At 42.2% G+C, this 15,901-nt stretch overlaps 1 protein-coding gene across 1 annotated transcript in view; it reads right to left on the bottom strand.

Annotated features, from left to right (window-relative positions):
* Nucleotides 1–11,372, bottom strand: part of bcl11ab (BCL11 transcription factor A b) — a 45,182-nt gene extending 33,810 nt beyond the window's left edge. Inside the window, exons 1-2 of the mRNA XM_014978305.2 lie at nt 10,118–11,372; nt 5,640–6,047 (exon numbers count right to left, since the gene is read on the bottom strand). Of these exons, the coding sequence (XP_014833791.2) occupies nt 5,640–6,047; nt 10,118–10,172 (463 nt within the window). The 5' untranslated portion in view covers nt 10,173–11,372. The remainder of the gene's footprint in view (nt 1–5,639; nt 6,048–10,117) is intronic.
* Nucleotides 11,373–15,901: the final 4,529 nt, after the last annotated feature.

Here is a 15,901-nt window from a genome sequence, read left to right as displayed (position 1 = left end):
ACAGAGAGGTGTCCTCAGGCAAGGCTTGCCAAGTCAAAGACGCTTTCATGTTCAGCCTGCACGCCCAGGGTAGTAAAGCTTTAACAAACAGAGCGACGCACATGCTTTCTTTTCTTTCTTTTTTTTTTTTCCCCCTGTCTCTCGCACACACCAACATAAAGCCATAAACCGTTTAAGTGGTCAAAACCCACACTCATACACACGCGGGCATTAACACCACATCCGCACTCAATATGTAAACATCTTCGGCTCTTAAATGCAGTCAGAGGCTCTAGCATTTAATCCAACAACAAAGGCCGACAAATCTCCTCCGACAACATTTGTGGGTGTTTGGAGCTCGGCTTCGGAATACAAAAATGTCCTTTATGAAAAATTCATCCTCAAAAAAAAAAAAAAAACAACATTCCCGTTCACCTCCATTAAAACTTAGCCGAGCCAAAAATAGGACTGATCTTATCAGAGCCCAAAGCGACTGTGCGATCAAATTAGAGTCAGTTCTCACAGACAAAGGGGGCGCTTATGCTCAAATATTAGCCGGTGTCCAATAATTACAGCAGCAAGCATCTGTGCCTTTTCAGTATCAATTAAAGTGATCACCGAAACAAAGGCGCAGCACGTAAAACTTGCACGATGCCCCACCATATGCCTCCGCACACATACACGGGACAGGATATCACAGCTAAAGGAGCCCCTCCAGCCCGCCTCGCGCCCCCCCCCCCAGGTCACACACTCTCTTGTGAAACGCACCGCTCACCCCCAGGTTCTGCCTGAGCGATACCCCGTGTAGATGCATGTGGCCAGGGAAGAGAAGGTGGAGAAAGGTGGCAAAGTGCCAGCACAGAGCCTCCTAAACACCTTTGTGTCCGACTACACACATCCAGAAAGCTGGAAGCAATTGAGCTAAGAAATACGGCTCCGTTGTTACAGTGTTTTCCTCCATATGGAAAAGGGGAGGAAGCGGAGGAGGGGAATAGGTGGCTGCCATAATTGACTCGGTATCGATTCAGAGTCCAGGTTACAATGGAGGCGGCTCGCGCGAAGGAGTCAAAGTGTGAGATTTTGGTCGATTGGCACAGCTACAGTGGCCTCATTAACACATGTGGCTACGCTGGTGAGAATGTAAAAGGTGCTAATGCTGCGAGGGATGAGTAGTTGAGCCAAAAATGATGTGCAAATATAAGCAGAAAAATGGGGTGGCACTCTAACATAATCCAACAAAGACAAACGCGTTGTGGAGATGCTAATTACAGAATGTGGCACATGAAGAACAAGACATGTTTAAGCCTAAAAAAGTTTAAAGGCATCTTCCTCCAGTTATTCAGAATAAAAAGATAAAACACGAGGGTGCACGGAGATTTTTGTTTTTCTCTTGTCATTAAAGGGAAGAACTATGTTGTTGCTGTTCCCATTTATCCTATTATGGTGAAGAAAAATGCAAGCTGTTGTTATGCCCTAGGCATGGAACTGTGTTCTTTAAACTTGAAGCCCTATTGTATTCATGGTTGAGACATATTTTTGAAGTAAGAAAGGCAGTAGATGCCCCATCAAGTTGACAAAGGTGACTAGTAATGACTTCTTAGTAGACAACACTAAGTTAAAATAGCACAGAATGAGCCTACACCATCTTTAAAGGGTCTGGTGAAATTCTGGCCACCGATCGTTAGCTGCTAATGGCGCTAAAGTTGTTTTCGTGTGCTTCAGGGCCCACGGTTGGACCCAGTGCTTGCTGGTGCTTGCTGAGAAAATAAAAAATAAGCCTCCAGAAGTTTCCAGTAACACCAGAAAGAAAAAAATGTTAAGTTTGTTCCTGGAGACTTTTCTAGAGGAATCGCTGGAAGGGTCTGAACACCTGCACAGTGACAAAGCTTTAATATCCCCTGAGGGATTTGTTAGGGGATTTTGGTTAATTATGAAAAGTGGAAATTATGCATTTGAAGTTCTTTGCAACTGTGACAGTATGAGACAGATAATCTGTGACCAAATCAAGCTCTTCTGCTTTCTTCAAGTGCTCCAACTAACTACGGACAGCTTGGTCTGAAACAACCAATCAGAGTCAGGAGGAGGGTCTTAGCGCTGTCAGTCTCCCTTGTGTACGCGCTGCTCACACCAAGTCCCTTTCTCTGGCACACTGCAGCGTCTGCCGGTCAGCAGAGCCTGTCGTGAATAGTAGTTAGCATGGTCGTTGACTGGGAGCGGTCTATAGCAGCACTGGGAAGAGGCGGAGGAGCTTGATTTTTTTCCACAGGCTATCCGTCTCATATTACACTGTTGTAACAGTTTTAACAAACATGTCAAAACTGTATATATATATATATATATATATATATATATATATATATATATATATATATATATATGAGAGTAAAGTTAATTTAATCCTTATCCCTTCTTTAATACGGCTGCTATCCTGGTTGCTTCCATTCAGCACTAACATATCTCAGGTTGAGAAACCATCATCTGCTTTCTTTCTGGGCCATCAATAATCTGCAGACAAGCTTCGATGTCCCTATGCATATCTTAAATTGTTTATCATGCAAATGACGGCGTGCAGGCTGCTTTGCCCTCAGCTAACGGCCCGGAGCTCCAGACAGCAGGCCCCGGCCCCAGCTGCAGTCAGAGGACTCCCAGACAGCCTCAGCTGTCCCCCAGACAGAGACGGAAAGGCACAGCTCCTCTCCAGCTCCGGGTCCATTGCAGAATGAGGCCCCTCATTCCGACTTCCTGTCCTGCCCTCACCCTGCATCCCCCACCTTCAGGTTCAGTCGTCCCCTGGGTGTCGGCACCCTCTGAGTCCAGCAGCCTCCTTTCTCAGCCTAAACCAAGCGCCATCACGTTTATAAACTGCTGTCCATATGGAAATCTATCTGTGTCAAATGACAGGTCAGGAGGAGGGTGAGGAGCACAAGGGGCCACTTTCGAGTGCAGGGCTGCAGCATATTATGCACTCTCCTGGAACTGAGTGAGAATGAGAAGCAAGTGTAGGGACAGTATGCATTGAGATGCCTCAGCTCGGTGTCAGACTCTAACCGAGAAGGGGTGAAAGAACATGGCAGCAAGCATATGGAGCGCGAGGTGGCTCACTGGCACTGCCAGTCTTCATCCATCAATCCTGGATGCAGAAAGCAGAGGTGGTGGAGGTGGAGGCGGCAGCAGCAGTGGAGGGGACCGGCTGACATGCATCTGCTGTCTGTTCTGCACACATTTTCTGCTTGACCCAAAATGTTTCTATGGCTTTATTTATTTGCTGATCAGATTCTTTTGATTTATTTTTTTATTTTTTTACATGAAATGTAATAAAATAAAGAAGCTGATGCAGACGTACCCCTCCAAAAATTGAACTCAACCTAATCCTGACAGGTCACTCGGAGTCAGATGAAAGTATGAGCTTACGGGGAACGGAAGATCCTAAAAGCACGAACATTCTCAAAAAATCAGGTTTACATTTTTTTTTTATTTTTACACAAGCAAGACGCCGGTGGTGTCCCACTTTATATCCAAAATGCATATCAGTGTAACTTCAGCGAGGAAGACATTTTTATTTTTATTTTAGAAGCAGACAAACTGATTTTTATGCTCTATCTGCCCTCATGATACTTAAACGTCAAAAGTAAATGTCATATCGATGCAAGATTTTTGGAGTATCATGTTATTACCATGAAAATAACAAAAAATGACAAGATGATTTATTAAAAATAGAAAAGCAATAATTATTCCTGCTGGAGCTACAATACACAGTCCGATTCTTACTGTTAAAATAATTTGAAAGTAACACTCAAAGTATAAAAAGGTAATAATCATGAGTAGGGCTATTTGTTCTGGTACCCAGCATGCATTTGGGCTGCATATCAGACCTTTTACAGCCATAATAAGAGTAATTGATTGATCTCCTTAGGTTTCCACTGCAGCACTGTTTTTAGTCTAAGTAAATAAGCATTCTTTCAGCCAGCAGACTGGCAGTGTGCAGCAGCAGGTGAGGGAGGGGAGAACTGTACAACTATATGCTTCATACTAAATAGTAAACTCAGTTTTTTTGATAGCAACAGAAGCTCTTTAAACCTCAGGACCGGTACACCAAAAACATTTAGCAGTTTGGAAACTGACATTTTTCTAATCCAGGATGAACCTTGAGACTGGCAGCAGGCCTGTGCCAACTTGACAATATAAGAAGGAAACCTAACTCTAAATTTTAGTTAAGCTGAACTGAAAAAAAAAAAGCCATACATTTCGATGAATTATATTACTTTGCTGTTGTAAAACGTAGCAATGATCCCAGCTATATTGTAACGACAATTAAACTTGGATGATATAAATGAGAAAGGCTGAAGCCATCCCTAAATAAAATTTAGTATTGGGCCCTGTGCGGCCTTGGACGGGCTCTGCTGTTACACAAAGTCCAAATACTTTATAAGTCCCATAAATAAAGCTCTGTTCACAATGCCAGCGACCTTATGATATCATGTGAACTCCACTGCATGAAGATCTAAATGAGCAAAGAAATGCATGTTTGAACAGCTGACAACGCCAAAAGGCATGGCAGACGTGTCTGCGTGTGTGTGTGTGTGTGTGTGTGTGTGTGTGTGTGTGTGTGTGTGTGTGTGTGTGTGGGTGTACACACAGATGTTTAACAAACTGTTAACAAACAAACAGTGGTCATCCTGTGTCACAGGGGGGAGGGCTGACTGACGGTAGCTCTCTACCAAAAAGGCCGTCTGCGATTGCCGTCCAACGCCGAACAGGAGAGCAGAACGACGGAGCGCCCTCCCCGCGTTTAGCCTCCGCTGGCATCAAATAAATGACAACCAGCCGGACAATCGGCACAATCTGGCACGCGCTATCGGCCCCCGATAAAGGGAAGGGGAAAACGTCTGAATGCGCTGGTTGAAATCAAAGCCCGCTGTGTAAGAAAAACCAGCCATGAGGGAACGCATGCTTGTTTGCACAGCAACTCGTGTTTTCACTGCAGCCTCATTTAGCCCCCGTGGACACCCAGCAAACCAACTAGCCGGCCTAAGAAGTCCTTAATTACTTCAAATCAAGAAAAACACTGACAATTAGTGGCTGTAGAGTTCCTCAAATAAACACTTCTTCGCTGACAGATAATTACATTCTTCTCCATCGCTTTTTAATTTTAGAACCGGAGTGAGCTTCTGCAGGCACATATTTGAGGGAAAGAGAGATACTCTATGACAGTGTAATAAGCCAGTAAGGGATGGAGATACATCGCCGAGCGCCACATGAGAGAGGATATCTGTCGCCGGGATTTGAGCACATCTGTGATGCAGGACAAACCGACAGAAACTCATCTCTTCTTTCAGCCTAAGCTCCCCCTCTCAGGATTTGTCTCTTTGTCTGACTACATTTGTGTCTTTTTCATCATCTCCAAACGCTTCCTTCTTCCTCAGGGTATCTGGTCTTCATTTAGTTTCGTGACACAGCTGGGGAAACTTTTGCAGCCCGTAAAACATAGCAAGAGACGCGTTTTCCTCCCCGCTTGTGCCGATTTTCAAACATCCCAATTACAAGAAGCAAACCAAGCAAATCCCAGGTCGTGTTTGTCTTCCTCTGGAGCAGACTCTGTGTGAACCCCGGAAGCTGCGGACTCTGTCAAGGTGCCCAGCTCAAGCTACCAGTGTGTTTACCTGTGACATTCTCCTGCTTGGGGATTATTCCTTGCAAGGGCGCAGATAAACAATCCTCGTCCAGAGACGACACCTGTATGGCCACCTCCACCGGGTGCCGTGCTCTCCGTGGGTGGTGCTGCTGCTGCTGCTGCTGCTGGCTTCGAGAGTGAGACGAGGACGTGGAGAGGGGCGAGGCAAGCGGCGAGGATGGCGGCCTGTCCAGAGGTTTGTCCAAGCAGAGGCCGCCGTGGCACTGCCTCCGTTTGTGCTCGATGAACAGCAGGATGTCGGCCAGGGGGAAGCGGGTGTGGCACTGGCCGCAGGTGAGCAGGTCCGGATCCCCTTTCAGGGGCTCGTCGTCAGCCACACCCAGCCTGGGGGAGTCCTGAGAGTCGTCTTCAGCTAAAACACCTGAGGGTGGCTCAGCTGGATAAGCAGACAAAACAGAGGATGTTGGTAACAGAAGCAGCAAGACTGCAGGTAAAGTGTGACACGATAAAGTATTCAGACTTCTTAAAGAACCAGTATGTAAAATTAATTTAAAAATATCAGCTTTTTACATATTTGTTGAAACTGTCACTGTGTCCTGACGGTATGAGATACATAATCTATGAAAAAAAATGACCTCCTGCCTGAGCTGCCTGAGATGTGAAAGAAATGCACCGCTCCCGATCAAAAACAACCAACTAGAGTCAGGAGGAGGGTGTCAGCGTCAGCAATCAATGTCGTGTACCTGCTGCTCAAAGTGCTAATGGCAGAGATACAACTTACCATTCCAGGAAAACTGTTTTGTCAGGTTAGTTAGCGTCGGTGGTCATGCTAACTAACCTGAGCTTACATGACAGACTCAGCTGCCGCATAGCAAAGTAGGGAGGAGCATGTGAGCAGCATGTATACAAGCATGATTGACAGCACCAAGACCCTCCTTCTGACTGGTTTTTCTGTGTATCTCTGCAGTTGGTAGGAGAACTGGGAGAAGGCAGAGGAGTTCAGTTTTTATTGTCAGAATACAGTGACAGTTTTAACAGATACATAATTTAAATAAAACTTACACACTTTAGCTTTACCTTCTTAGGATATTACTGTGAAGTGGAAGCAAAACAATACATGGTTTTCAAAACGATTTACAAATATTAATGTGTGGCATGACTTTGTATTCTGCCCTCCTCGGTATGATAGCCCTAAGTAAAATCAAGCATACCCGGTTACCCTCAGAGTGACCTAATTTGTCCAGCCGCACTCTGATCTCGGTATAAATCCAGATGTTCTGCGAAGAACTCAGCAGTTTGTTAGAGAACATTGACAAACAAAATTAAGGAATCTCCCTGTTCTTTCTCCGGACACATCGGGGAGAAAGAACTATTCAGTCCACCAGCAGAAAAACAAAACGTGTTCGGGCAAAACTTGGAAACCTTCTAAAACAAGGCTGTCCGCATAACCTGACAGGGAATGGTGATGGAGGAGGAACTAAAGAAGGGCATATAAAATAAGGCCATCTTGCCGGAAGATGGAGGGAAACCTGTTAAGAGGTTAGAGACTTGAAGTGGGAAAACAGCAGAAAAATTTACAACCAGAGCTATGATGGGAAGGTTTGGATCAGAACATTTTCAAGTGTTAGAATGGCCCAGTCAAAGTTTGGGCATATATCTGTGCTCAACATTTGAAACCCGATGCTCACAGATGCTCCACGTCCATTTCGACTCAGCTTGAAGTATTTTCCAAAGAAGAACGAGCAACAATCAAAAAGTCTCGTTTTTGTAGATCCAAAAATCTATTGAGGTTTGTAAACGTGACTCAGCAAAATTAGAGAAAGCTTAAGAGGAAATGAGCGTTTTCCCAAAACACTTTAAATGTGTCAACAAGTGAATTACTATGCCTGCAGTGCACTCTGCCTGGCATCTGAAAGAATATGGTCAGGATTTAAAGTGTAAATGTGACTTTTTTTTTTTAAAGAAATAGCAAAAGAGGAAAGATAAGAAAAGAGCAACACAGCCTCCCTTCGATAAGGACTGACACGTTCAGCTTGCTGGCAGCAGTCAAACGATTAAGTTGCTTGACCCTCTTTATTGTGCTGCCAATCTTGCTTTTTTAATGAACCTAACACCTCTGAGAATCAAAAAATAGATTCTAATTTGAGTTCAAGATGATTGGACCCCATTTCGTTAAAAGTGCTGGGATCTTGTGAACCAAGGTTAGACATTGAGGGGTTGGATGTGGAGTAGGTCCCTGAAGTACTGACAGAGAGAGAGAGAGAGAGAGAGAGAGAGAGAGAGACAGATAGAAGAAAGGAGAGAGAGGGTGAGCATTTAAAAAGAAATATTCTAGCCACATGGTAAACGACATCAGGCGCCCCAACTGGGATGTTGCGATAAGATGTGATGAATTCTTGCCGCTTCAACCTCTAATTCTGTTTCGGGTCAGATGAGAAGGTGGTGAGGGACTGTATGCAAGATAGGCCCCGTTAGTTGTACGTTCGACTGCATTAAAGATGAAGGAATGCGGCCCCCTATTTTACTGAGGCTTATCTAAACCGGTTTGCGCTGTGGACGCAGGCGAAGGTGTGTGAGGACGGGGTAGATGGAAACATTTCTCTTTCTTCCAAACTAAATAATCTCATTTTGAAGCCAAGCAAGAGTGATGTAAATGAAAACCTTTTTTTTTTCTTCTTTTTTTTCCCAGACATCTCTCACTGTGCCAGAATTTTAAGTAGTTTAGGCCAACATGTCCCACTGGACCGCTGCTGCAGCTCGTCTGTTTGATTATCAGGGAAATCATTTAGCCTCTTTTTTTTTTCTTTTTTTTTTTTAATTTACCATTTTAGGCCAACGTGACTCCCTGAAACAACAGTGGATCAATAACTTCATTCCACTCGTTTCCTGAAAATGCCAAAGGGGGCGGGGAGGGATTTCTTAGCACGTTCTCAAATGAATTCACTAGAAGCAGACATGCTTCCATCATTCTTTTCACCTGTTTCCTTAGAATGAAGCAACTATTAGCTTCCTGATTGGTCACAATAGCAAGCAGGGCTTCCCGAAAGTCCTCAAGGAGGTGGACAGATGGGGGGCTACTATAATCTTCAGATTAAAGCCATAACAGAAATTTAGGAGTATCATTATCCTGCCGCCACAGTTTTTTAGGGGGAAAAGGAAATTTAGTGGAGGCATGATGTGAAGAGTAGAAAAAGAGAAATAAAAAAAAACATATGAATAACTAATGTTAAAATTCAAATAAGAAATCATAAGATGAGGCCCCGACCCCCCTCTTCCATACCACCAACAACAACAATAACAAAAAACGACCCATTGCAAGCTCCAGGTTAAGCAGGAGACGGATGAAGCAGATGAAGTTCATGCTTGGTGCCCCCTCCCACTTCCCCGACGCGTCCCCCCCCCACTCCACCCCCACCTCCGTCCCCTCAGCCACCGTATAGGACCGCAATCACAGTGCGCCCCCAACTGGCTACACCCTTCTTCCAATTACCATTCAACTGTGTGTGTTTTGCATTAAGCAGAACAACTCATAATTGATTGCGACGGAAAGTTATGGAGGCATGGACATCAACAACGGTCCTAAGTAAAGTCAAACGAAATCCAAGCTCTCCTGATCGCCGACACCAACTTGGACCTTGTGTGTGAGTGAGAGCGTGTGCGTGCGCGTGTCTTCGTCATCACCGATACTCAAGGAGCGAGCTGATGAGACGGCTCTTGCCTTCCTGCTGTCATTCGTGCCTGTAAGACTTATTTTGCTGCTTAAATGAATCTGTTGCAGCGCGTAAAAGCTGATCCACGAGTCACATCAATGCACAGCGCGCGCGCGCAAAAAGGCATTTCTGTGACGAGCCAGAGCGCTAAGTGACATTTTTCTTTACATATTATTATTCATCACACTTTATAACCCAATGCTAGTCGATTGAACTGCGTAATAACATCGTCTGTTAAGAGGAAACTGCACTTTCTTCTTTTCTTTTTTTTTATTTTTTTTTTTTTCGGTACGGCACAGACCGTTCCCCCCGCGCTGTTGGCATGTGGGTATGTAAACACCACACTGTACTTCCTTGTGTCCAAACTACCGCAAACACCTTTAAATGTTTTATTGCGGTCAGAAAAATCACAATGACAGGCTGAAGTTGTTGGGTGACGTTGGAAGCTTCACACTGGAAGTTGTGAGCGAATGTCCGCAACTGAAGCCTGCGATGCCTTCACATGCAGAGGCAAAGGTCTCTGGCCATAAAGCTAATGCATGCCCTTTAATGGCGAAACAAACCTTGACGACCACAGTTATACAACGAACTCTGCTTGGAGGTTCCAGTCGGAACTTTTTCAACCAGGAGGCTCCACGTTTTTATGGAGACCTGTGTCTAAGTGAAAATGCGTGTGTTCGCAAACCCATGTACCTATAAAAACGATCCAAGGAAGTTGTGTCTGTAAACAGAACGATTAATAGATCATCCCTCACGGGTTAGAATAAAAACCGAGAGGCGAAATATTCCCACTTACGCGAAAACTCCCGTTTGCTCAAGTGCAGGGGTTTGCCTTGCTTGCGGCGAGACATGGTCGGTTCGGCGGGGGCTTCTCAGCTGAGTTCACATTGGGAAATCCGTCCCTACGAGGTACACTCCAAATGAGAAAATCTTCATTGATGCGTCTGTCATCCGGATGAAGGCAGAAGAGGGACAAAAAGCAGAAGCAGAGCTGCGGATCAGACGGAGCGGGATGCGTAACGCGCGACGGGCTGTGTGGAGCTCTTCATGACTTTTTCCTCCAAAGAGGGAGAGAAAGAAAGAGAGAGAGAGAGAGTGATGGGGGTATACGGCGAAACCCCCCTCTGAGCTGCAAGTTCAAGTGCGGACGTGACGTTCCTGCGAACTTGAACGTCAGGAGGTGGACGGACTGAGACATAGAAAACATGGGCTGGGCGAAGCAGGCCAGTGGGAGGGAGGGAGGCAGGGGGGCAAGCCTAATAAAAGCCAATGGACACTCATTATTGACTACCTATGGAAAAGAGAGAGAGAGACACCCCAAACATACCAGTGGACGAAGGAGATCAAGGGGGCTGGGCTACGGGAGAGGGGAAGGACCACTACAGGACGCATGGCGCAGGGAGGCTGCGCAGCGTGGATGTAGTGGAGGACAAACTCAGCTATTACGCTCATGTGAATATGCAGCGTGTATGTAAATTACAGAGCAGAACGAAAAAAACACCGAACACCGGAAAAATACCAAAATGCGCTTCTTTTACTATCAGTAGATTTCTCTCAACATTAATAAGAGAAGTATTATTGATTTCTTGATCAGATCTAACCGGATTCTTGTTTTGTTAGAAGTAAGAGGTGGGGGAAAAAATCATCATGTTAGAAATAAAATAAAAATAAACAAATAAAAATAAACACGGAGCGTAGTGTGACACTTCACAAAACAAGAAAAAGTTAAAACAACGTCAAAAATATATTTAGACAAGAACATTTGTAGAATATGATCTGATATGGGTTTTAGGCTATTGTTTATTTTGCATATTAGCTTGGATAGAGATTTTCTACTTTATTTTGATTCCTCTTTGTTTGCTTCCTGCTGTGACAAGTGAGCTTCCTCTGTTGAGCTCAATCAAGTCCAATATTGTACAAAAACCGTAAAGAAAGAGGCAGGTTCTAAAGCAATCATTCTGCTTTTTTTCTTTTGTTTTATTTTATTTTTTATTTTTACTTTCTTTTTGATAATCCAGCAGAACGAACAAAATGATTTGCAATGATTAACTATATATATATATATATATATATATATATATATATATATATATATATATATATATATATATATATAACATGCATTTTTATTCAGTTATATATTTTTTTAACTCATTCAGAGTCCACTACTTTTAATTTCTTTAGTGATATGCTTAGTTGTTATTTTTATTAGTTTAAAGACTGTATAATGTTTAAATGTGTTTATATGCAGGCTTAAATAAATACAATGAATATGCAGAATAATAATAGTACATTCATTGTCACTGCAATCCATCTAACCGCACAGGGCAATGAGATTAGGTCTGCAGCATATGACAGAGCAATGGTATTAAGTAATTTATTATAGTGCAAAGGCAGGTGTGGACTGAGTGAGTATGCAGCAGCATTTACAATAAAAACGGAAGATATACAGATTGTAAAAATAAATAAATAATATACTGCAATTTTTTTCTGAGTAGTTGGTGGTCATTAACACCAATAATAATATGAATACGAATGAGCTATGACAGTAACATCAAAACTATTTTAAATATATTTCCATATCAATATAGGCAATACTATTGCTATTTTAATTATGAGTCAAAAATCCATTAAGTTTGCATAGAATTACCTGGGTTTATATTTTTGATTGCAAATAAGGAACTATTTTTATTGCAAAAATACTCATCAAAAACTTCCAAAACATGAGATTTCACCTTATGTCCATTAGCTATTGCTTTGTGAAGGAGTTTTACATCATTTACATGTAAAAAGAAAAAAACATTGTTATGAAGTAAAGAAAAATGATAAATTGTAACATTCCTGGTTAGAGTATCCGCTCATCTAACATTCAACAAATGCTAACAGAAAAGTACTAAACTTGTTTGTAGTATCATTAAGACATCCTTACCCACAAAATCACATTGCTTAAAAATAATTAGTAGGTAATTAGTGGAAAGCATTACAAAAGATCAAACACTTAATACACAAGTGAAAAAAATGAAACCATTCAGTCCAGACAGCAGTTCTGTTGTCTTGTTTCAGCTTGACCTTTGTGGTGATTTATTATATCCTGTTTCTTTCCTTAATGTCTTTGTGGACGCAATGGCCTGTTTGATAAGTAAACGCACGTCATTAAGGAAGTCACTCAACTGAGTTTGATGTCGCATGCGCTATGCAGCTCAGTACTCTGGCGCCATCTAGTGTCTGGAGTCAGATTTACGTTAAATTCTACAATAAACGTAACTTTATATCTCTAATATCTTATTTGAAAGACATAAGCAGTTTTAGCAAACGAATGATTTGATTACTGTCAGAATTGCGTGGTCAGATAATTTTACCTCAATTATGTTGAGTATTACACCAAACTATGCCAAGCAGTGGAGTAAAACCATTCCTAGTGAATACTTCTATATGACAGACTCCTAACCTCTGAGAGTGGATGCCATCTGATATTTCTATTCTTTTAAATATTATTTTTAGTTGATTTAAATGTATCTTGACAGAGAATTCCAGAGAACAAGAATGTCCATGGGAAGACAAAATGAAGGGAAGTACAGAAAGGTAAAAGAGACTTGACTTAGGGCATGGTGTGTTACAACCTTTACATACAGTCTAAAGAACTCGGACAGCGTCATATTGATAGCACCGGACACTGTCTCCAGGTTTACATGGCACTTAAAACAGAGGTGAGCTATCATTTTATTAATACACTTTGACAGGCTCAACTGAACAACAAAGCTGAACACAGAGATTGTATTTCTGAAAAAAATCTATTTGATTGATTCTATTGACTACTTAGGAACTTCAAAGCATTTTATTGGATAGAGAAAGCAGATCAAATTTGTCAGTTATTGTTTTCTCATAAAATGCAGCAATTAAGAGAATAAGTTCTTATTAACTAAATCTAACAAGATTTTAACGTCACTGAAAAGAGACTGACCAGAAAATAGTAAACGGGAAATGCATTATCTTAGCATCAGTTTCATTGATTTTGATTTAGTTGGACCTCAGTGGTGATTCTGATTTCATTATCGGTCTTTTATTTGTGTTTGATGCACTTCACGGCTGGTAAATCAAAGAGATTATTTCAGACCAGCTCAATGCTTTGACGCCATCTAGTGGACGGTGTCAGAATTACGTTTACGTAAAAAAAAAAAAAAAAACCACACTCCTATATTTTTTTAGACCTCCATAAGGAATAACAATAATATTTTTAAAAAAAAGACAAAATAGTTAAATAAATACAAAATGAGACCACAGTGAGTCTAGTTCAATACTCTCGATTTGAAATGAGATTGAAATAATACGGTGGTATTATTTTCAAATGAGCTGTGATATGCACTTGTATTTTTTCGTCAGTTCTGGTGCACAAAATAAGACTTATTAACACTATTGGCGAAGCATCAGTTAGCTACGCTGCATCTTTTTCTTTCTTTCTTGGTTCATTTGTTTTCTATAAATCTGAATTTCCTAGAGTCATCATCCACAATCATCCTCACTCATGATTTCCAGGCTGTGGCCTGGTATTACATAATCCCATTTGCTCTCCCAATTCTAGCTCACAGCGCCACCGAGAGGCAAAGACGTAGAAGCGCTGAAGGAGCTGGGTTGGGTAGCGGAGCTTGCTGGAGCAGCTCCAGCGCTGAGAATAATCCTCTTCATACACACATTCACCTTTCTAGCTATCTGTCGGATGCCGGGTGTCCATCAGGCAGCTGCACGGTGAGAGACATTTATCTTCCGCAGATTGCCGTTGCTGCTCTGAGTCATTCTGCTGCCTCCTCGGCTGTGAGGATATAGGCGGTGACATGAGCATCGCTGCTGGTGAGACATGCAAGGCTTCGCCGTTTATTATAGCGCGTGGAGGTCCGTGAGAGCACACCGGAAAGGAAAGCTTTTGAAAATAAAAACGTGAGACTCGTCTCTGTTAACCCGCTTGAATTGGTCTAGCGTTAGGATTTAAAGGGAGGAGGAATATCAAGGATGAGTGTGGACGCCCCAGATGATCATGTCGGTAATTAGACTCACGGCTCCGTGTTTATTCCCGCATCTTTCTTATTTTTCTGCAGCATAGATTGTTGGGCCTGGATATTATTGTGTCTCTGTTTTTGAACGGCTCTCGTTATAAGCGCTGCATCGAGTCATGGCCTAACTGGGGTAATTTACAGGCTCTGGCATTGGCCTGTTCAACCCCATCATCTGTGTCCGCCTGTTGGCGCGACGGAGGGGCTGTCATTTACTGTACTGGGTGAAGCCGTGCGTATAGTCTTATGGGGAAATCTGGGACATTAGTATGGGCCCTGCCACTGAAAGCCCTCCACATGCGGTAGTGTCCCAACGGGGGGAATGTCTTAGTTATTGGAAATAACAAAGTGTGCGAAATTATATCTTTAGGTTGTACCTATATTGTTAATCCAGAGCGTGAGTCAGCAAGCTCCATGGGTTGCTGCAGGCCTTTAAAAACTGCTGGGGGGAACATCAACCTAATGTGGGTACAGGGGCATCTATGTAAAGTAGTCATATTATTGAAAAGTTTATACATTTCAGTAGCACAGTTTAAAAAATATATATGAAACAAGTATATGTAGCTGAACTACTCAGAGAGAAATATAGATCAACCACATCTTTTATCTATGTGGTTATATATATAAGAATTTACTTTTAATGTGAAAAGAGGATTTTGGACTGCTACACATCAATGCAGTCATTTTTCTCCTTAGCCTTGGTAAAAACAAATTTCTGGTCATCTTTGATTCATGGCTGGGGTGTGTGTGTGTGTGTGTGTGTGTGTGTGTGTGTGTGTGTGTGTGTGTGTGTGCGTGTGTGTGCGTGTGTGTGCGTGTGCGTGCGTGTGTGTGACTCTTGAAGGATCAACTTGAGCTTCAGTCAACTGCTTGTGAAACTGTTGAATTAGTTTTGATTCACTGGCCTCTCAAAGTTGCAGTTATACTGCTTGCTTTTCCACCTTTTTCTAACAAACTTTTTCCTTTCCCTCAACTTTACATTGATTTACTTAAAAATTACATTCCACACGATAGTTCATATTTTTTGTTATATTGAAAATAAAATTTTGCTACCATCTGGCACTCAGTTTTATGCCCATGTAAGCCTAATTTTCATACCAAATACCTAAATCTATATATATTGCTTTGCTATAATTAAACTAACTACTTGAATGAGCTGCTTGATTGCAAAAATAAGGATTTTTGTCTTATATAACTGTAAATATATAGATTTAAGAAGGAGTTAAAGAAATTTAAACAGTGATGGTTCAGGTTAAAATCAGTTATTTTTCATCAGTTTATGTACCCCTGCTTAATCCTAGTAGGGTCACTGGTACCACTCCCCAGTGGGTGGTAGGGCCTTGACAGGTTGTCAATCCATCACAAGGCAACAGAAACACACAATCATTCACTCTCACACTGGACTCGCTTGCTTGTGACAGTGTTGATAAATGTACCACCCTTCAGCCCAAAATGAATGATTGTTAATTTTAAAAACCACAATGGATTAAATGTGTAAGTGGTCCAGTAAAGTCTGAACTTATAAACGACGTTCT

This window comes from Poecilia mexicana, unplaced genomic scaffold (assembly GCF_051168715.1).
Source record: "Poecilia mexicana isolate PSO_F unplaced genomic scaffold, ASM5116871v1 scaffold_1, whole genome shotgun sequence".
In the NCBI taxonomy this organism is placed as follows: Eukaryota; Metazoa; Chordata; class Actinopteri; order Cyprinodontiformes; family Poeciliidae; genus Poecilia; species Poecilia mexicana.
The sequence above is the reverse complement of the archived record's forward strand: the minus strand, read 5'-3'. Positions and strand labels throughout refer to the sequence as shown.